Source organism: Lepus europaeus, chromosome 22, assembly GCF_033115175.1.
Source record: "Lepus europaeus isolate LE1 chromosome 22, mLepTim1.pri, whole genome shotgun sequence".
NCBI classification, from domain to species: domain Eukaryota; kingdom Metazoa; phylum Chordata; class Mammalia; order Lagomorpha; family Leporidae; genus Lepus; species Lepus europaeus.
In genome coordinates this window covers 3,867,631-3,888,545 of record NC_084848.1, presented here as the reverse complement: position 1 = coordinate 3,888,545, position 20,915 = coordinate 3,867,631, and the positions used below count along the sequence as shown (strand labels likewise).

General features: G+C 61.7%; 2 protein-coding genes across 3 annotated transcripts in view; one reads left to right on the top strand and one right to left on the bottom strand.

Annotated features, from left to right (window-relative positions):
* The first annotated feature begins 8,950 nt into the window (after positions 1–8,950).
* SLC25A47 (solute carrier family 25 member 47) lies at positions 8,951–14,093 on the top strand. Its single transcript, XM_062181637.1, has 6 exons — positions 8,951–9,057; positions 10,301–10,344; positions 10,613–10,684; positions 11,636–11,818; positions 12,677–12,971; positions 13,223–14,093. Exons 1-6 carry the CDS (start codon positions 9,030–9,032, stop codon positions 13,501–13,503), a joined length of 903 nt encoding a protein of 300 aa, XP_062037621.1. The 5' UTR covers positions 8,951–9,029; the 3' UTR covers positions 13,504–14,093.
* Positions 14,094–17,718: 3,625 nt separating this feature from the next.
* WARS1 (tryptophanyl-tRNA synthetase 1) overlaps positions 17,719–20,915 on the bottom strand; it is a 30,853-nt gene continuing 27,656 nt past the window's right edge. For both annotated transcript variants that reach the window (XM_062181820.1, XM_062181819.1), the window contains exon 11: positions 17,719–18,789. In XM_062181820.1, the coding sequence (XP_062037804.1) occupies positions 18,628–18,789 (162 nt within the window). In that variant the 3' untranslated portion in view covers positions 17,719–18,627. The remainder of the gene's footprint in view (positions 18,790–20,915) is intronic.

Sequence of the window (20,915 nt, the reverse complement as noted above, 5' to 3'; positions counted from 1 at the left end):
GAGGACCCGTGGGGGCTGGGCGGGTTTTGAAGACAGAGCCCCTTTGTAAGAGATCTCAGTGCCTCCCCAGGCCTGCGGACCAGGAAGCGAGCTGTCCATGGGCAACAGCACCTTGAGCTTAGACTTTCCAGTGTCCAGGAGAAGAGGCAAAGACGCAGTGGGTGGTGGCAGGTTCCAGAAATGGCTGTTCTGTTTCCCGCTGTTTCCTCAAATGTAGTTCTAGAACGAAAAACATCAGAAACCGCTCCACCCATGTTGGGCTGCTGGCCTCGGTGGGGTGGAGCCAGGGTGATGTCGGGGGTGGGGCTGGGGCAGGGAGCTGCCCTGGGAAGTGGGCCTGGCCTGTCGTCAGCTCTGACTTGGAAGCAGGGGTCACCAGTGCAGGCACAGGCGAGCAGGCAGCCCCAGAGCCCAAGCCCGTCCTGCTGTGCCGCCGTGGCCACTGCTGGACCTCGGGCTGGAGTGGGTGCAGACTGCCTGGCTGCGTGCCCCCCGGAGCTTCCTGTGCCCCTCCCTCATGTGGCATCCGTGAGATGGGCTGGTGGGGGTGGGGGGCTCTCATGGCCGGTCAGGCAGGGGAGGGCCCAAATTGGAGCCAGCAGAAGCAGCAGGTGCCTGGCCCCCGGCAAGGTGCCCTGGCTGTGCAGGAAGTGCAAGAGTTAATTTAATCCACTGATGTGCTGGGGAGGTCCTGAGGGTGCCTGCAGGGGTCCCAGATGGGGGCTTGGTGAGGAGGGCTGTGTGGAGGCCTGGTGGAGGTACTGGCTCTGCCCATGCAGCTTGGTCTTGCCGTCTGGGTCCCCGGGGGGAAGCTTGGATTGGGTTCCTGGTCCTTGCAGGAACCAGTGGCTGGGAGCTCACTCTGTCTCTCAAATAAAAAACCATTTAATGGGGCCGGTGCTGTGGCACAGTGGGTGAAGCCGCCGTCTGCAGCGCTGGCATCCCATCAGGTGCTGGTTCAAGTCCCGGCTGCTCTGCTCTAACCCAGCTCCCTGATAATGCACCCTGGAAAGCAGCAACCGATGACCCAAGGACCCCTGCCACCACGTAAGAGACCCAGAACTGGCTCCTGGCTCCTGGCTTCGGATCGGCCCAGCCCTGGCCATTGTGGCCATTTGGGAAATGAACCAACAGATGGAAGATCTCTCTCTGTCTCTCCTCTCTCTCTCTAATTCTGATTTTCAAATATTTTTTTAAAAATTAAAAACTCAAAAAGTAAATATGAGTCATCTGGATTTATCTGCAGCCTCCGGTCCACTTGTGGGAGCAGCTGTGCCCCCAGCCGTCCCCCCCGCCCGAGACCCCCATGGGTCTTTCCTTCTTTCCTCTTCCTGGAGTTCGGTCAGCCCAGCCTTGCCACCAGCTGTGTGGGCTCCAAAGCTCCCAGTTTCCCCTCGGGCCGCCCACCCCTTGGTCCACTGTGGGCCCCTTTGCTCTGTGTCATTCAGAACTGGCTTGGCCTTTGAGGGGCCAAGAGGCTGGAGGGAAGCTTGGGCCAGATCGCCGGGTGACCAGAAACTCAAGATGGGGACCGGTAAAAATAGACACAGGGAAAGTGATTCTCGAGTAAAAATAGAGCTCGAGGGGCCTGCCCAGGGCTGCCCCAGAGCAGGAAGGCCACGGAGGTGCGGAGGTGCTCCCCAGGGGGGTGGGGCCCCTGCTCAGGATGGCAGGGCAGTCGCTCGGTCCCCTGCGTCATTGCAGTGGGGACCACGGACGAGCAGGTCCACAGCTGGGTCTGTGCAAACAGCCACCTGGGGGCAGTGTGCCCCCGCCTGGGCTGGGGCTAGAGTGCTGCTGAGCTGGGGGCAGGCAGCAGAGGGCGTGCAGCTGGCCCAGGACAGGGGTAGTGAGCCCAGAGGCAAGTCCAGGCGGGACTTGGCCGGGGCCGGGTATGAGGCTGGGCGGGGCTGGGCAGGGCTGAGCTGGGAGGGCCGGGCAGCCCCAGAGACGGTCAAAGGAGGTCCCATCCCAGAAGCCAGGAGCCCTTGGGGTGCTTGCCCCAGAGCCTCCTGTGGGCGGGAGGGGTCTTCTCTGCCCCGCCTGGGCCAGCCCCTCTCCTGCCCCACAGCTTTAGGCTCTGCCCCCGAGTCCCCACAGCAGGGCTGTCCTCAGCCTCCCGGGCCTGTTTCCCAGGACCAGGTCTTGCTGGTGCCTTGTTGTCCAGGGTCCCCTGCACCCTGGCCAGCGTCCCCAAGCGCTGTTGGTGCCAGGCCTGGCCAGCAGGGGGCCCCAGCGAGCCCACCCTCAGCCTTGGCACCTGTGCCTGCCCTGCAGGCTCCTCTTTCCTGGAATCTTGACTCCCCAGCTTCCCCCGCCACCTGCCCGGCTCAGGGGCCACCCCGGCGCCATGCGTCCTGGGCTCCCAGGTGTCCCAAGCCCTCCCGGGGTTCTGACCGGCCTTTCAGCCTCTCCCAGCCACCCCTTCCCTGAAGCCTCTGTGTCAGCCCCAGGCCGAGCCACACCTCGGGCTCACCACGGCCTGCACACACACACACACACACCTCCCCTCTAGAGAGTTAGGCTGGACCAGGGGACCGGTGCGGAAGCTGGGACCAGTACACAGCAAGGCGTGGGGTCCCAAGCTCTGGGGGGAATCGGGCCATGTTGTGAGGACACACACGGGGGGCCGGGGCGGGGGGAGGAACTGAGGTGACCCAGCCCAGTCCTGACTGCGGCCTCGTGACAGCTCCTGAGTCAAAGCCCCTCAGCACGTCCGTCCTGCAGACACCGTGAGATAACAAATGTTCCACGCACGTGGGGCGGGCGCTCGGGCCTAATGGTTGAGCCGCTGCTCGGGAAACCTGCATCCCATATCAGAGAGGCAAGGATCGAGTTCTGCACCCACTTCCAATCCCAGCTCCCTGCTGATGAGCCTGGAACAGCAGGTGACGGCCCGAGTGCTTGGGCCTCGGCCACCCGTGTGGGAGACCCAGATGGAGTTGTGGGCGCCTGACCTCAGCATCGCCCAGCCCTGGCTGTTGTGGGCATTTGGGGAGTGAACCAGCAGATGGAAGATCTCTGTCTCTCTCTCTCTGTCTTTCCCCCTCTCAGTATTACTCTGTCTTGCAAATAAATAAATAAAACTTTAGAAAAAATTGGGGGCCAACATTGTGGCGCAGTGGGTAAAGCCTCTGCCTGCAGCATCAGCACCCATGTGGGCACCGGGTTGAGTCCTGGCTGCTCCACTTCTGATCCAGCTCCCTGCTAATGTGCCTGGGAAGGCAGGAAGATGGCTGAAGAGCTTCAGCGCCTGGATCCCTGTGGGAGGCCCGAAAGAAGCTCCTGGTTCCTGGCTTTCGCTTGGCCCAACCCTGGCTGTTGTGGCTATCTGGGGTGTGAACCAGCAGATGGGAGATCACCCTCTGTCTGTTTCTCTTCCTCTCTCTGTAACTCTGCCTTTCCAATAAATGAAAAATACAACTCAAAAACATTACTGTAGGTCCAGCGTTGCAGTGCGGCGGGTGTCCCCCATCAGAGCGCCAGTTTGAGTCCTGGCTGCTCCGCTTCTGATCCAGCTCCCTGCCCTGAGATCAAGTACTTGATTCCCTGCCACCCGTTCCCGATGGAGCTCCTGGCTTCAGCCTGACTCAGCCCTGGCTGTTGTGGGCATCTGGGGCGTGAACCAGCAGATGGAAGCTCTCTCTCTCCACCCCCCTCTCTGGGGCTCTTGCAAATATGTGAATAGATCTCTTAAATACTGGGGTGGGTATTTAAGGTGTGCACCGTTGGTGCTAGGGGCCCAGAGACAGGAACGAGAGCTCTGGAGTGAAGTGGGCACCCCCACCCTCCAATAGAGTCACCCACTTCTTGTGTGGCAAGACCAGCGAAAACCTCCACTTCTAGCAGGGATCCCACACAGCGCGATCCTGTTACCCAGGAGCCAGGCTCTCTCATCCTGCGGACCTGCTGCCCGCTGGGTCTTTGAGCTGCCAAGTTCTGGAGAGATCTGCACCCTGGCAGTGGACAGCTGGTACGCTCTCCAGCCGGCCGAGGGCTGCAGGCGGGTGAGGGGCGCTGTGGGTTATCTCCAGACCCCAGTGCCTGGATGCAGGAAGGAAGGAAGGACTGACAGACACCGACAGCTTCCTTTCCCCAACTGATCAGATAGGGGAGGGCCTGGGGTCTGGCTGGGGTCAGAGGTCACACAGTGCAGCTGACCCAGGCTCAGCACAGGTGGTCGTCTTGGACCTTGAAGCTGGCTGCCTCTGTACTTGAGGACAGAGCCTGAGGGGCAGGAAATGTGACCAGAAGGGGTTGGGTGCCTGGGAACCATGAAGAGACAAGGCCAGGGCCAGGCCAGCAGGGGCTGGCCCAGGGCCCCCTGCTTCCTTCTGGCCTCTAATATCCACAGCAGCTGTCAGATGGGGAAACTGAGGCACAGGAGCTGAGCGAATGGCTGTGGCGTCCTGTGTGGCAGAGCGGGCCTCGGCTCTCAGTGTGTGCGGAAGTCTCACCTGTGCATCCCCTCCGGGTCTCTATCTCTGTGTAACTCTGTCTTTCAAATAAATAAAATAAAATCTTTCGTTGTTGTCGTTTTTAGATTTATTTTATTTATTTGAGACACAAAGGTACAGAAAGAGGTAGAGACAGAGGGAGAGATACAGACAGAGAGAGAGGTCTTCCACCCTCTGGTTCACTCCCCAGATGGCCGCAATGGCCAGAGCTGAGCTGATCTGAAGCCAGGAACCTGGAGCTTCTTCCGGGTCTCCCATGTGGGTGCAGGGGCCCAAAGCCTTGGGCCATGTTCTACTGCTTTCCCAGGCCATAGCAGAGAGCTGGATCATAAGAGGAGCAGTCGGGACTAGAACCGGCGCCCACATGGGATGCTGATGCTTCAGGCCACGGCTTTAACCTGCTGCGCCACAGTGCCGGCCCCAATAAAATAAAATCTTAAAAAAAAATGGCACAGGAGACACTTCCAGAAATGTGCCCTGAGGGAACACTGAGGCCCCGCCCTGCATTTCCTGTGGCACCTCCTGTAACCAGGCAGGTGTGCCGGCGGTGGGATTCAGCCCTGGGGGCCGTGTTTACGGGGTGCCCGCTGGGTGCAGCTCCAGAGCCCCTCAGCCACCGGCACTCTTGGTGTTAGGCAGAGAGTGTCCATTTTAAGGATGAGGAGACCGAGGCCCCATAGCAGAGTAAGGGCTGGGCCCATGCGGCCTGGCTCTGAGCCACTGGCCACTAGAGCCAGCTCTGCGGCAGCCCAGGGTGCTGTGGGCGGGCACGAGAAGGCCGTGGGGCCCAGGCATCGGGGGACAAGGCAACCGAGACTCGCTGATAGGGAAAGGACGCCAGGTGGCAAATGACATTTTAAAGAGTGCATTAGAGGCCGGCGCCGCGGCTCACTAGGCTAATCCTCCGCCTAGCGGCGCCAGCACAGTGGGTTCTAGTCCCGGTCGGGGCGCCGGATTCTGTCCCGGTTGCCCCTCTTCCAGGCCAGCTCTCTGCTGTGGCCCGGGAGTGCAGTGGAGGATGGCCCAAGTGCTTGGGCCCTGCACCCCATGGGAGACCAGGAGAAGCACCTGGCTCCTGCCATCGGATCAGTGTGGTATGCAGGCCACAGCGCGCTGGCCGCGGTGGCCATTGGAGGGTGAACCAAGGGCAAAAAGGAAGACCTTTTTCTCTGTCTCTCTCTCTCACTGTCCACTCTGCCTGTCAAAAAAATAAATAAATAAATAAAAGAAAAGAAAAAGAAAAAAGAGTGCATTAGAGGCCAGCGCTGTGGCACAGCAGGTTAAAGCACTGGCCTGCAGTGCTGCCATCCCCTGTGGGTGCCGGTTCTAGTCCCGGCTGCTCCACTTCTGATCCAGCTACCTGCTATGGCCTGGGAAAGCAGTAGAGGATGGCCCAAGTCCTTGGGCCCCTGCACCCTTGTGGGAGACCCGGAAGAAGCACTTGGCTCCTGGCTTTGGATCAGCTCAGCTCTGGCTGTTGTGGCCATTTGGGGAGTGAACCAGCGGATGGAAAACCTCTCTCTCTCTCTCTCTCTCTCTCTCTCTCTGTAACTCTGTCTTTCAAATAAATAAAATAAATCTTAGAAAAAATAACTAAAGAGTGCATTAGGCCCTTGGAGGGTCCCCTTGGTCTTTAGGGCCCAGCTCCCTGTGGGAGCTGAGGGTGCTGGTTGGTAACAGCCCATCCTGGGCCCAGTCCTGCCCCTTCCAGGCGACGCTTTCTAGCCTCCGTCTCCCTCCGTCTGTCCTCCATCCACGTGTCCATCCACGTCCTCGTCTCTTCACTGACCCATCTTTCTTTTTCAAGATTTTATTTGAAAGGCAGAGTTACAGAGAGAGAGAGAGAGAGAGAGAGACAGAGTGAGATTTTTCCATCTGCTGGTTCACTCCCCAGATGACCGCAATGGTCAGGGCTAGGCCATGCCAGAGCCAGGAGCTTCATCCGGTCTCCTACGTGGGTGACAGGGACCCAAGCACTTGGGCCATCTTCTGCTGCTTCCCCAGGCCATTAGCAGAGAATTGGATCAGAAGTGGAGCAGCCAGGTCTCGAACCAGCACCCATATGGGATGACGGTGCCATAGGCTGGGCTTAACCCGCTGTGGCACAGCAAAGGCCCCGATCCATTTTCTCAGGCCCTGTGTTGGGTGTCATGGGTGTGGCAACAAAACCACAGAGGTCCTGCAGCTGAGTGAGGAAGTGGTTAGAGCCGCACGGAGCAGCCTGAACAGTGGCCGGCGTGCCGGCAGAGCAGGCAAAGCTGCCGCCTCCAAGCCAGCACCCCTGTCGAACCAGCAGTTCCACGGCCTAAGTATTTGGGTTCCTGCCACTCATGTGGGAGTCCCAGCTGGAGCTCCGGGCCCCTGGCTTCAGCCTGGCCCGGCCCTGGCTGCCGTGGCCATCTGCAGAGTGAGCCAGTGGATGGAAGACCTCTCTCTTTTCTCTCTCCCTTTCTTTCTCTGTCACTCTTTTCCTTGCGAATAGATAAACAAATATTGGGAAAAACAACAACAGTGCGAACAACGAGGTGCCTTTTTTCTATTTGTGTCGGGGAAAGGGAGCAAAGTCTGGCCATGTTTGCTCAGGGGACAAAGGGCAGGGAAAGTTGGCTGCGGTGACCTTGTCCCTGGTGACACCTCCTTGGGCTGCTGCAGCGCCCCCGCCCTGCCTGGTTCTCTCATCGGCACTTGGGCCCTCCGATATCCTCTGTGTCTTCTTGTTTGTCCGTCGGTCTCGCCTCCTGTCCCCCCCCCCCCCTTCTCTGGCGGGACCACTGTCTTCAGGGTGCACAGTGCGTCTCAGTGCCTGCAGCCCGGCAGGCAGAGGCGGCAGCATGCAGGGCCGTCCAGGGCTGGTGACCGCCCGTGCCCTGCACATGGACGGTGAAGATGGATGGGAGTGTGACTTGAAGGTGGCCGACCACAGGAGGTTGTGGCTCTCTCGACGTAGGGGACAGGTAGACAGGTGCTGGGGCCAGGTGGCACCTCCTGTGTTGGACACTGCAGGAAACGTGCTCAATGGGGGCCCCAGTGCTCCACATTCCCACACCATCCAAGGCACAGGCTTCTCAAAATACCATCTGCAGGGCCGGTGCTGTGGCCTAGCGGGAAAGCCGCCGCCTGTATTCCCGTATGGGCACTGGTTCGAGTCCCAACTGCTCTACTTCTGACCCTGCTCTCTGCTGTGGCCTGGGAAAGCAGTGGAAGATGGCTCAAGGCCTGGGCCCCTTGGGCCTGCGTGGGAGACCCAGAAGAAGCTCCTGGCTCCTGGCTTCAGATGGGCTCTGCTCTGGCCGCTGTGGCCATCTGGGGAGTGAACCAGCAGATGGAAGATCTCCCCCCCCTTTCTCTCTCTGCCTCTCTGTAGCACTGCTTTTCAAATAAATAAATAATCTTTAAAAAAAAAAAATAGTATCTGCAACCGACCCTGAGTCCCCGCTGCTCTCGCCAGCCCTGATTGGCCTCCATCCTTCCAGACCCACTGCTTCTTTGAATGTGGCCCTTGTGCCTGGCTGCCACGCCCACAGGCCACACCGGGCAGGAGGGGGGGCACTGGGAGCCGGGGGCTTGCCCGAGGCCTTGCAGCTGTGAGAGGCGATGCTGGGGTTGGATGCAGGCAGCATGGCTCCTCACCCGACACTGAGCTGCGTCTCTGTCAGGCCAGGAGGGGCATCGGGATCCTCCCCGGAAGGGCTACTTCCTGCCCTCTGACCCCCGCGTGGCAGCTGGCATGGCCCACGCTGTGTTCGTCAGGGGTGCCGGCCCCCAGGCAGCGCTTGGCCTGTTCAAGGCCAGGGCATCAGAGGACATGTGGCCTCCTGCCCCTGGGGCCCTGCCCTGGGGACCATTCACATGTCAGCAGCTGCCCCTCACCCTGTCCCACTCAGCAGAAGCCCCGGGGCTGTGGCGCGGGTCATCTGGGACACTCTGCCGAGCTCCCTGGAAGGCCCACAAGAGTGACGACCACCAAGACAGGGCTCCCAGCATCAGGGTCTTCCCTGTGCAGCCGGCATCTGAGATCCTGGGGCTGCGCGGCCAACTGGACAGCAGCCATGTATGCCAGGGGGCACTGGCTCCACGCTGGCCATGGCCTCTCCCCAAACAGCTTCCCCCCAGGGGCCCGGCCGCCAGCTTGGTTGGTCCTGAACCAGCAGCCCTGGGGACGTGGAGACAGAGCTGGGCGGAGCAGACGGCAGCACAGGGCCAGCAGGTGGAGAGGGTGGATGGATGAGCCGGGGGGGGCCCAGCTGCAGAGGTGGGGCTGGTGCTCCTGCTCGCAGGGACTTTCCTGCTGCCGCTGTCACCTTTCACACACTTCCCTTGTGTTGGGGGCGGGGGGGCTGGGACTATCGATCTTCAGGGTGAGGGAGCCCAGCCACGTGCCACGTGGGTGCGGGCATCGACCGTGGTTTCCAGGAAGCCTTTGCCTGGGCCTGGGCTCCCGTGGCCTGGGCCCTGCCCCGCCGCACGGCTATTTAAGGACCGAGGGAGCCGGGGAGCTCGAGGCCACCTCGGCGGTGGCAGCAGACCCGAGCTCGCAGGCAGCCAGACGTGAGGCCGCTCCTGACACTGTCCATGGATTTTGTTGCTGGGGCTTTTGGAGGTGATCGGCTGGGGCCATGGGCCAGGGAGGGCGGGGGCAGGCCAGGCCCGGTGTCCCGCAGCACATCAGCGGCCAGGCCCAGAAGGCCATGCGGGCTGGGAGGAGGGAGAGGTTCCTCGGAGACTCAGGGTGGGAGCGGGGGCCACACGGGGGTGGGGGGTGGCCTCCCTGCTGGGGTGGCCCAGGAGTGGGGGCCGCCTGGAGGCAAGGGGTTGTCGCCGATGAGCCCATGGCGTGGGGTGGAGTGACTGAATTCTGGGAGGGCAGGCTGATCTCATGCTGGGGGACAGCCATGCCCTGGGGAGAGGGGACCCAGCGTGGGAGGCTTGGCAGGCCCCAGAGGTGGCAGAATGGGGCCTGGGGCCTGCGGCAGGGACTCGGCTGCGCAGAGGCTGGGGAGGCCTGGCAGCCCGGGGCCCGCATGCCTGCCGCTGCCTCTGGCACCGGCTGCTGAGGCCACACTCTGCTGGTTAAACTGTTTTCCCTCTGGGGAGGGGGTTCCTTGCGAAAGAGCGGCCCGAGAGATAAGCGCCACAGATCCTGCCGCCTCCCCGGCCTGGCCTGCTCTGTCACACAGCCGCGGGCAGCCCGGCCACCGTCTGGCAGCAGTGTGGGTGTGGGGAGGGGAGGCAGCCCTGAGCCCCGAGCCCCGGGAAGAGGCCCGAGGCCGGCCTCTGCCCTGGACACGAGCACTCACAGGGGATGCTCGGAGGGGGGGCTTCCTCCCCTGAGACCACAAGGCCAGGGAGTGCACCTGGGCCCCAGGACACAGATCTGGGTCTGGCCTCAAGGACAGCACATGTGGGACAGCAGCAAGGCCACGTGACACGCGGGTGCACCCAGAGCAGCCTCCAGGGCTTAACGGTCGAGCAGGAGTCCGGGGAGACATAGGCCAGGGTGGAAGAGGCCCAGTCCCAGGCTCAGGCTGTGCCTCCTGGCTCTCGGCCAGCAGGGGCCAGTCGGGAGCCTGAGAGTGTCCCTGGCACAAGGCTTCAGGGCCAAGGCCGAGGGCAGGAGAGATGGCTGGGCAGGGTGCACCCTGAGACTCAGTTTCCCCTGTGCGAAGCAGGGCCCCTCTCGGGCCTGGTGCGCCCTGGTGCGGAAGGGCGAGCTGGAGGCGGGAGGGGGTTGCTGAGCGGAATCCTGGGCAGGGTGCGCCCTCTCCCGCTCCTCCTTCCGTGATCCGCGCTCCAGCTGCTGGCCCAGCGGGCGCTCCTCATCGGGGTCCCTCGTTTCCTTGCAGGCATCTGCGGAGTTGCAGTGGGCTACCCCCTGGACACGGTGAAGGTGAGGCAGCAGCCCGGCCACACCCCCACCCCAGCCCCTCTCCAGGCTTGCGCCACCGTTAGTGTGTCCTGTACCCCACTCCTGGCCGGAAGAACATTCTAGAATACGAATCCAACCCAGCCTTCCCCGTGGTCCTCCGGATCATGGCCTTCCCGAGTCCCCTCCCTGCCCTGTGCACATGCCAGCTGGCGAGACTGCCCTGCCCCAGGCCTGCTGACCCCGCCCTGGGCCCGGAGCCACCCCTTTCTGAGGCCCACTTCGCCCCCAGGTCCTGATCCAGACCGAGTCCAAGTACACGGGCATCTGGCACTGCATCCGGGACACGTACCGCCAGGAGCGGGTAGGTGTGCGGCCGGGGTGGACACGTGGGGCCCTGGGTCCAGGCCTGACACTCCCCCGCCAGCCAGGGCCACAGCTCTCTCACCTTCCCAACGGGAATAGCCACGCCCATCCTTCGGGATCCTTCAGGAGCCTGGACGGGGTATCCGGCACACGCAGAGGGTGGTGGCAGGGGAGATGGGCTAGAGCTGCTTCCTTTGTATTTTTATTTTTTTTTTAAAGGCTGAATTAGAGAGAGAGAGAGAGGGAAAAATCTTTCATTCACTGGATTACTCCCCAGATGGGCTGAAACCTGGAGCCTGGAACTCCAGCCAGGTCTCCCATGTGGGTGGCAGGGGCCCAAGCACTTGGGCCATCTCCCGCTGCCTTCCCAGGTGTATTAGCAGGGAGCTGGATCGGAAGTGGAGCAGCTGGGGCTCGAACCTGGGTCCATAAGGTATGCCGGCACCGCAGGCAGGCAGCCACGTAACCTGATGTGCCACAACGCTGGCCCCAGCCCTGGGACTTTTGAAGGTCAGGGGCGGGCCACGTGGTGTTCTGTCCCCACTCGCGCAGGGCACTCCTTGAAGCTCTGCTGTGTGGAGTGGACAGGTGGCTTAGGGCCCAGCCTCCAGCCCAGTTCAGAGAGGGACTTGGTTCGTTTCCCAAAGTGAACTTGGGGCTCGGAGCAGCCAGGGCTCAGGTCGGGGAACAAGAGCCACAGCAGGCCATGCAGGTCCACGGTCATCACACCCCTGGCCCTGGACCCCTCCATCCCTCACCACGACCTTGCAAGTCGAGTATCAGTGTCCCCCCCCCCCCCCCCCGGCCCCTGCCCTGCTTCAAGTGGTGCCCAGGCTGCCGGTGACTTGGGCAGACCCTGACCGCTGCAGTCCCTGGCCCCAGGGTGGGGTGGCTGGGGCAGCCCCTCCTCCAGGCTGGCGCCAGGCCTGACACAGGACCTGTCCACCAGGTGTGGGGCTTCTACCGGGGTCTCTCGCTGCCCGTGTGCACGGTGTCCCTGGTCTCGTCCGTGTCTTTCGGCACCTACCGCCTCTGCCTGGCACACACCTGCAGGATCAGGTACGGTCGTGCTGACGCCAAGCCTGCCAAGGCCGACATCACGCTCTCGGGATGCGCCTCCGGCATTGTCCGTGTGAGTGGGGGCTGGTATGGGGGGCCTGGGAGAGCCTAAGGGGGGGGTCTGAGGGGAACCAAGGTTGGCAGAAGGCAGCATCGCCAGGCGCAGCCCCGGCTCCCCCCTCCTCTCAGTGGCTGGCGCACAAGGACTCAGCTGCCCCATCCAGCACCCCTGGGAGAGCCTGAGGGTCCCGGGGAGACAGGAGGTCGGCTGGAGGCCCAGGGAATCGGGCTGGTGACCTCAGCTGGCTGGTGGGCTCTGTCTCCAGTGTGGGCACCACGATACCGGGACACAGTTGGCCACTGCCACGCACACACAGCTTTGCTTTCTCCTTGGCTGTGCCTGGAGCACATGCCAGGCCCGGCCGACAGGTGCAGCCCAGGTGAGGCCCGGGAGAGCTCCCCTGGGAGAGGCCTCTGAGCGGAAGTGTGCCGAGAGCGGCAGATGGCGTGAGGAAGCAGTGACGAGTGCCACCCACGCCAGCAGCACGCAGCCTGGTGGCCTGGCCAGTGGGGGTCTGGACCTCCAGGCTGGGCTCCTGGTCCTGACTCTCGTTAGTTGAGTGACTTTGGCCAAGTGAGAGAGCCTCTCAGAGTCTTTGTCTCTTCTAAGGATGGAGTGAGGTCGTGGGTCCAACCCCAGCAGGGAGCCTGGCATGGAACAGCCCCACCACGCGGCAGCCACTGGCAGGCCCGGTGCCCCGTGCTGGGGTAGACGTGACTGCTGTGGAGGGCACCGACTTTGGCCTTGTGTGGGCAGAGCTGGCCTTGAACCTCATGCCGTCACAGCCCTTGGGCCAGCCCCCAGCCAGGTGCAGGGCCGTGCGGGCAGAGCTGCAGGCTCGGGCTCACCCCCACCTCCCCTCTGGCCCAGGTGTTCCTGACGTCGCCCACTGAGGTGGCCAAGGTCCGGCTGCAGACACAGACGATGCAGCGGCGGCCCTCAGCCTCCTGGCCCTCTGCTGGCCCTCCCGTGTGTCCAGGGCCTGGGCCCAGGTACCACGGCCCGCTGCATTGCCTGGCCACGGTGGCCCGTGAGGAGGGGCTGCGGGGCCTGTACAAGGGCAGCTCGGCCCTGCTCTTCCGGGACGGCCACTCCTTTGCCACCTACTTCCTCTCCTATGCCATCCTCTGTGAGTGGCTCAGCCCCGCAGGCCGGAGCCAGCCAGGTACATGGGGGGTGAGGTCGTGCTGGGGGTGGGGTCAGCCCCGTGGGGAAGAGGGGGCCTAGGCGGAGCCACACACTCCTGGCCTGGGACTTGAGCCCTGGTCCCCTAGGCGTCACGAGGAGTCAGGTCACAGGGTGGCCCTGGACGAGGCTTCCTAAGCCCCAGTGTCCCCACTTGCAGAGTGAGGACAGGCTGCAGGGTGAGGCCAGAGGTCCCTGTGCTGACAGGGGCGCCCCTGGGCTCTTCCACAGATGTCTTGGGTGTGCTGCTGGCCGGAGGCTGCGCGGGGGTGCTGGCCTGGGCTGTGGCCACCCCCATGGACGTGATCAAGTCGCGGCTGCAGGCGGACGGGCAGGGCCAGCGGCGCTACCGGGGCCTCCTGCACTGCGTGGTGACCAGTGTGCGTGAGGAGGGGCCGCGCGTCCTCTTCAAGGGGCTGGCGCTCAACTGCTGCCGCGCCTTCCCCGTCAACATGGTGGTGTTCGCCGCCTACGAGGCCGCGCTGAGCCTCGCCCGGGGCCTGTCCACATAGTGGGGCCTGGGGCCCCGCGGGCTGTGGTAGTCAGAGGTGGCCAAGGGGGCAGTGGTTGGGCTCAGGGCCCCCACACGGCCTCACCTAGGACACCTGGAGAGCCGCTTGGGGTCCACCTGTGCCATCCCAGGGTCGGCCTGAGGGCCCATGAGCCAGGGAGCGCGGGCTCTGATACGTGGAGTCATTTGTCCAACTGCTCTGCAGAGAACCCCCTCTGCTTGACCAGCTGTCGGCATGGTCACTCAATACTCACACCCCATCCAGCTCCCACTGTGTTCTGTGTGCTCCTCACGACTGTCCCCTTGGGGGCAGCTTGGCTGGTCTCCTGGCCACAGAGCGGGGCTGGGGAGCAGGGCGCCTGCGTGGTCGTGTGCCTGCACCAGACCAGCTTGTTCCTTGCCCCAGGCTGCTCCGAGGGCACGGCTGGGGCAGCTGTGCCCACCTGGGCTTGGGCTCTGGCAGGGGCCCGAGGCCACAGTCCTTGTGAGTTCTCGCCACACACCCTCACTCTGCCTGTAGACACTGTGCCTGCCACACACAGACTGGCAGGTCGGGAGCTGATGTCAATAAAACATTTTGGTGGATGTTCATGGTGTTGCTCCGTGGTGGTGGTGTCGGTCTCTCCCTGCCTCCAGCTCAGCCTGACCACCATGGGGGGGTTGGCCTGGCTCTGCCAGCCCCCTTCCTGCTGACAACCCCCCTGCAAACCCAGCCCAGCACTGTGGCTGAGCTGCCCCTCCAGCGGGCATTGTAGGTGGGAGGGGCCAGGACCTCACACAGGTGGTCTCTGCAGCCTGACACCAGGTGAGCGGACAGGATCTCCCTCGAGGAAGAAGGGCTTGCTGAGGGCCACACAGCAGGGAGGGACAGGTATGAGTCACCTGTGCTTCTGTGGCCAAAGCCCTCCCTCTCCCAGGTACCACGTGGCTCCCCAGGACAGCCCGAACCCTCCGGCATAGCTGGCCGACAGCCGCCTTGACCACATTTTCAGACACACTTCCTGGATCGTGTCTTCAGCCCGAACACCCTAGTTTTCCTGGGATGGGGGCGCCTACTGCCCCACTTCCAGCCTGGGCGCCTGCTCCGGTGGTGCTGGCCCCACCCCCAGTGTGTTCTTGCACACCTGACCTCATACCCAGTGCCCTTTGCCAGGAATGCCCTCCTCAGGCCCTGCCTCCTCCAGGAAGCTCTCCTTGCTGGACCACCAGAGCCTGGCTGGTCACCTGGATGCTTACCTGACCCCCAGAGCTGCGAGCTGACTCCCTCCTGGGCTGGCACAAAGGAAGCGCTCAGGTGTGGAGAGTGTGTGGACACGCCAAGGCCGGCTGGGATTCCTGGAAGCTCCTCCAGCTGTGTGCCCGGAGGCTGACACCCTGGCCCAGTGCTGGGAAGGGGGCCCGCAAGGGATGGCGTCATTCCTCCTGCCCAGCCTCACGGGGCAGGCGAGTTACTGGCACTCTGGCTCCAGCGGTCACAGCTCTGGCTCCCACTGAGCCTGCCTCACGGAGCAGCGGGCCCAGGCTGGGCCCCATGGCTGTCACTGGGGCAGCAGCTCACAGGAGGGCCCCAGCTCGCTTTACGGGTGGCCTACGGGTGGCAGCGGCCATGCTACTTTTTAAAAACAGGGAGTGGGCCGGTGCCATGGCTCACTAGACTAATCCTCTGCCTTGCGGCGCCGGCACACCGGGTTCTAGTCCCGGTCGGGGTGCCAGATTCTGTCCCAGTTGTCCCTCTTCCAGGCCAGCTCTCTGCTGTGGCCAGGGAGTGCAGTGGAGGATGGCCCAAGTGCTTGGGCCCTGCACCCGCATGGGAGACCAGGAGAAGCACCTGGCTCCTGCCTTCGGATCGGCGCGGTGTGCCGGCCGCAGCGCGCTGGCTATGGCGGCCATTGGAGGGTGAACCAACGGCAAAGGAAGACCTTTCTCTCTGTCTCTCTCTCACTGTCCACTCTGCCTGTCAAAAAACAAAACAAAACAAAACAAAAAAAACCCAAAAAACACAACAGGAAGTAAAGGGTCTAGGAAAGGCTGGCCCGGAGGCACAACTGGGCGCGCGCTGGCTCCCCCCACTAGGCGGGGCCGCAGTGTTCAGGCCGCCCTTGACATTTCACACGGGAAGCAAGGCGCTGGTTCCCACAGCTGTGCGCCGATCACAGATCGCAGGCCTGGGGCCAACGGTTCGTCTGCTGAACAGGCGTGGGCTGCAGGCCAAGGCCGGCCCCCGTCTCGGCGCGCAGAGCTGTCCTGGACAGTGAGCTGTCCCACAGCACCCCTGGGTGCGCCCCGCTCCACCTCCACTGCTGTTAGGCACAGCTGGCCCTGCTGTCTCCAGGCCTAGGTGTTTAGGACGGCGCCAGCAAAGACTGCCCTCTGGCAGAACCCCCTGTGCTGACCTCAGCCGCACGGCCACCCAGGGTGCATCCTGATCCGGAACACACTTCCCTGGGGAGTTCCAAGAAGTGACTGGGTAGGGTCAGCGCGTGCGTAGCAGGTAAAGCTGCCTGCAGCACCGACATCCCCTATGGGCAGCGGTTCCCATCCCCACTGCTCCACTTCCGACGCAGCTCCCTGCTGACTGCCTGGGAGAGCAAGCGGAGGACGGCCCTTGTGCCGGGCCCCTGCACCCACGAGGGAGACCCAGATGAAGCTCCTGGTTTCTGGCTTCGGCCTGGCCCAGCCCTGGCTGTTGAGGCCACTTGCGCAGTGAACCAGCAGATGGAAGACCTCTCCCTGCACTCTTGCAGATAAATCCTAAAAGCAAGCAAGCAAAAAACCAAACAACAAAATGGCCAGTTTGCACCAAGATGTGGTGGGTGCGGCACCTGCCCTGACAGCAGGCCTCGGGCCCCGCTCCCAGGAGCCTGAGCAGGAGGCCTCTCTGTGCTTTTACCTGGGAGATGTCCCAAGAGGTGCTGTGTCCTAAGTGCCCCAGGTGCTGATGGGGGAAGGAGCCATCTGTGTAGGTTCCCTGCGCCTTGGGTCCAGGAGCCCTGCTCAGGTGCTGACGTGGCCACTCTGGCTGCGTGGACAGTGACAACAGCAGCTCTGCCATCCCGGGTGTCCCTCATCTCACCTGCGCACCTGCACCTGTGACGCAGGCACAGTGGAGTTCCCAGAAGTCACCTAAAGACGCCCAGGGCCACGGGCTGGTGAATCTGACCATCTGTGTGCGTGGATCAACCCGTGGGCTCCAGGGCCACGTGGCTGGTGAACTCGGCCATCCTGTGTGCATGGATCAACCCGTGGGCTCCAGGGCCACGGGCTGGTGAATCTGACCATCTGTGTGCGTGGATCAACCCGTGGGCTCCAGGGCCACGTGGCTGGTGAACTCGGCCATCCTGTGTGCATGGATCAACCCGTGGGCTCCAGGGCCACGTGGCTGGTGAACTTGGCCATCCTGTGTGCATGGATCAACCCGTGGGCAGGGCCACGTGGCTGGTGAACTCGGCCATCTGTGTGCGTGGATCAACCCGTGGGCTCCAGGGCCATGTGGCTGGTGAACTTGGCCATCCTGTGTGCATGGATCAACCCGTGGGCTCCAGGGTCACGTGGCTGGTGAATCTGGCCATCCTGTGTGCATGGATCAACCCGTGGGCTCCAGGCAGGGAGGTGCCTGGGCCTGGGAGGAGGCTTAGCCCAGCAGAAAACGGAGGCCTGGGCAAGTTCATGCTGCACACAGGGACCTGTGTGGGGACTTGAACCCAGGCCTCCCTGGGATGGGATGTTTAGCTCTGTGGACACTGAGGGTCAGGACAGGCTCCGTTACAAAGTTGTGGTGTGGACGGGAACAAGTCACCTCCTCAGAAGACCCAGTTTCCCAGCTGTGAAAAGACGCTGGGCCCGTGGCGTGAGGCCAGGGCTCCCTGCAGCCAGTCCCTGCTCCTGGCCGCGTGTGGGCAGAGCCCAGCCTGTGCTCCCTGGCCCTGCACGGCACTCCTCCCGCCGTGAGGCCAGCGTCTGCCGGTTTCTCACCAGGCCGCTAGAACCAGCACACACGTGGTGAGAGCCTGCAGGAGGCGATGGCAAGCGCAGGGGAGAGCAGGCTGACTCCACAGCGGGAGGGAGGCCCCAGGCGAGCCGCCGCCCAGACAGCCTGCAGCTTCTGCCACGCGACGTCCTGGTTTTTGTCCCCACCTGGCTCGGGACCATCTTCAGAGGGAAGCCACTGCTCCCTGCCTAGTCCTCTGGACAGCGCACAGCCACACGGACAGACGGATGCAAGGGTGGGAGCAAAGTTTATTTATACCCAAGCGAGTGACAAGGGGCAGAGCGCCCAGCAGCCTCTGCACCTTTGGGAAGGGCGGACTCCGGCCAGGGCCTTTCCCTGAGACGTGGCTTCTGTTTCCCAGGACCTCACACGCTACACGGAGAAACTGCAGAGGGTCCCCCAGGGCGACGTCCACCTGCTTGGCCAGTGCACTGCTCTGTGTCCCCACTGCGGTCGGGTGACAGAGCAGAAGCACCTGCAAAGGCAGCGCGGCCAGGCCACCAGACACCAGCGGGGTCTGCACCGTGCAGGCCGGGATGATTCGTTGGAGCCCACATAGTAGTCGGGAAGAGAACGGGGGAGGGGGATACATGCATGGTCTGGCATTTAGTAAGCCGTCCGCAAGTCTCACCCACAAGACCCAACTCAGTGAAACTGCCCACCTCTGCCCACAGCTCCTGTGGAAGCAGCTCTAAAGCGGTGCTTTCTCAGTTCCACGTCGGGCAAAGCTTTTGGCCATTCATCGTTTCTTGTCTGGCGAGGCCTGAAGTACATTTTGTGCCCATTAAACTGCCCCACGTCAACCTGTCAGGCCCGCTTAGGTTTCACAAGGACGGCACCCTGGTTCCATGTGTGCGTCCACAGAGTGTAGATTTTTAAGAGCAGATTCTAAGGGTACATTTGGAACCCTGGCTGCTTTGTGGGTGAGACTCACAGCAGGACGTTGCTATGCGACCACGCCACCTTAGCCAGCACCCAATCACCCGCAGTGTTCTGGCCAAGACAGACGATGAAGAAACAGGATCGGTACACACAGGGCTCATGACAGCAGGCCCAGTGGTTACCGTGTGGCAGAGCCCACAGGCTGTAGCGATTCCACGGGGCTGGGGTTACTGACAAATTACATCTCTCTGTGCGTTACTGAAAGTGGAAGGACAGCTGCCGGGGCGTCATGAACTCCTTCACCATCTCGTCCGTGACCTCCTTGCGCCGGGCCTGGTGCTCGGCGATCAGGGGCTGCAGGACCTCTATCAGCTCCTTCTTCAGCTCGCCGGTGAGCATGGCGCCACTGGTGTAATCCTGCCAAAGCCAGACAGGTGAGGAGCTGCCCTGCGCTGAGCCGCACCCCACCCCACCCCAGCACCGACCCCGGCTCCGCCCACGCCACCCCCGGTGTGGCTGCTGTGACTGTCGGGGTGACCGGTGCCTGAAACGGCCCTTTGCCTGGCATGACTGCTCCTCCCGGCCTTGCTGACTTGGACAAAACGTCCCAGCTTTTTCTAATTGTAAAGTAACAGATGTTCCTTAAACAAACTTAATAAAGTACCCACATCACAAAGTAGCAGCAAAGAAGGCAAACCAGGACACACGACTCCGGGTCCCGGAGTCTCTGCTTAAGGAGCCGAGCCTGCGCTGCACCTGCACGTGGTGTCCTTCTTCACAGTCATGGCCCTGTGCCACCAAGACTCCTTAGATAAGTCATCCCCACAACCCACCGGAAACCACTATTTCTGACGTTTTATTTATTTGAAAGGCAGAGTTACAGAGGCAGAGAGGGAGAGATCTTCCATCCATTGGTTCACGTCATATGGGTCCCCCTCATAAGTGACAGGGGCCCAAGCACTTGGGCCGTCCTCCGCTGCTCTCCCAGGTGCATTAGCAGGGAGTGGGATCAGAAGTGGAGCAGCTGGGACTTGAAGTGGTCCTATGGGATGCTGGCATTGCAGGAGGCAGCTTAACCATGCTGTCCACAATGCTGGTCCCTATAACAACTCTTACATAATGTTCCCTCTGTTGACAGATCCTGTTTTGGACTTTTTATTATTATTATCATTTTTTAAATCTTTGGAAATTCAGGTTTATTTCCTGGTAAAAGACTCTAGTAAGTGAAAAGCTGAGACAAGGTAATGAACTCTCTTCTCTGGCTTTGTCCCCAGCACCAAGCTGCCTGCTTGGAGGCTGTGCAGAGAGCACTGCTCCCGTGGGTGCCGCACAGTGCTGGGTAGGCACCCCTGCAAACAGTCAGCATCAGGCACAGGGGGCGCTCTGGGTGCCGCACTCCCTCTGGGAGCACCTGGGTGAGTCCCAGGAGGCAGAGGTGACGGCTCAAGTACTTGGGTTCCTGCCACGCACATGGGAGACCCAGGCTGAGTTCCCGGCTCCCAGTTTCAGCCTTGCCCAGCCCCAGCTGTTGTGGACATCTGGGGAATGAATCAGTAGGTAGAAGAGATCTCTTTCTCTCTGCCTTCAAATAAAATGAAAATAATTTAAAAATTTTATTTAAAAAACCCCAAGGATGGGGCCAGTGCTGTGGCGCAGTAGGTTAATCCTTTGCCTGCAGTGCCAGCACATCCCATATGGGTGTCAGTTCGAGTCCTGGCTGCTCGTCTTCAGATCCAGCTCTCTGCTGTGGCATCAGAAAGCAGCAGAAGACGGCCCAAGTGCTTGGGCCCCTGTCCTTGTGTGGGAGACCCAGAGGAAGCTCCTGGTTCCCGGCTTCAGATTGGCTCAGCTCTAACCGTTGCAGCAATTTGGGAAGTGAACCAAAGGATGGAGAAACTTTCTGTCTCTCTCACTGTCCGTAACTCTGCTTTTCAAGTAAATAAATACATAAAAATCTTAAAAAAATAGACCACACATGCAAAAAACCCCAAGGTTGGCTAGCATTGTGGTGTAGCAGGTGGAGCCGCTGCCTTTGATGCCGACATCCCATATGGGCGCTGATTCGAGACCTGGCTGCTCCAGTTCTGATCCAGCTCCCTTCTATTGTGCCTGGGAAGGCATCGGAGACCAACCCAAGTGCCTGGGCCCCTGCACCTACGTGGGAGACCCAGAGAAGCTCTGGCCTGGCCCAGGCCCGGTTGTGGAGGACATGTAGGGAGCAAACCAGCAGACAGAAGAGTTCTGTCTGTCTCTCCTTCCCTCTGTAACTCTTTCAAATAAATAAAAAAATAAATCTTTAAAAAAGCAAACACACACACACAAAAACCAATGGTCAATGGCGCCCTAAGACCCCTGCTGATTCCAGATGGACTGCTTTAATTGAGATGAAACCTGCTGCACGGGTACCAGGGAACAGCAACTTGAACTTTCTCTCCCACACGGTAAAAACCTGAGGGACTTGCTGAGATTTTAACTCATTTCAGCTGAGCGTCTGCCCTAAGGCCCAGGCGACAGAGGCAGCCCTGACTGCCCAGTGAGCTTGC

What these genes read in the sequence shown, in the direction of transcription:
- SLC25A47 (XM_062181637.1), top strand. Translation starts at nt 9,030, where the DNA reads ATGGATTTTGTTGCTGGGGCTTTTGGAG. An exon ending in ACCCCCTGGACACGGTGAAG is followed by an intron (nt 10,345 to 10,612) that starts GTGAGGCAGCAG and finishes CTTCGCCCCCAG; the next exon opens with GTCCTGATCCAGACCGAGTC. An exon ending in GCGCCTCCGGCATTGTCCGT is followed by an intron (nt 11,819 to 12,676) that starts GTGAGTGGGGGC and finishes CCTCTGGCCCAG; the next exon opens with GTGTTCCTGACGTCGCCCAC.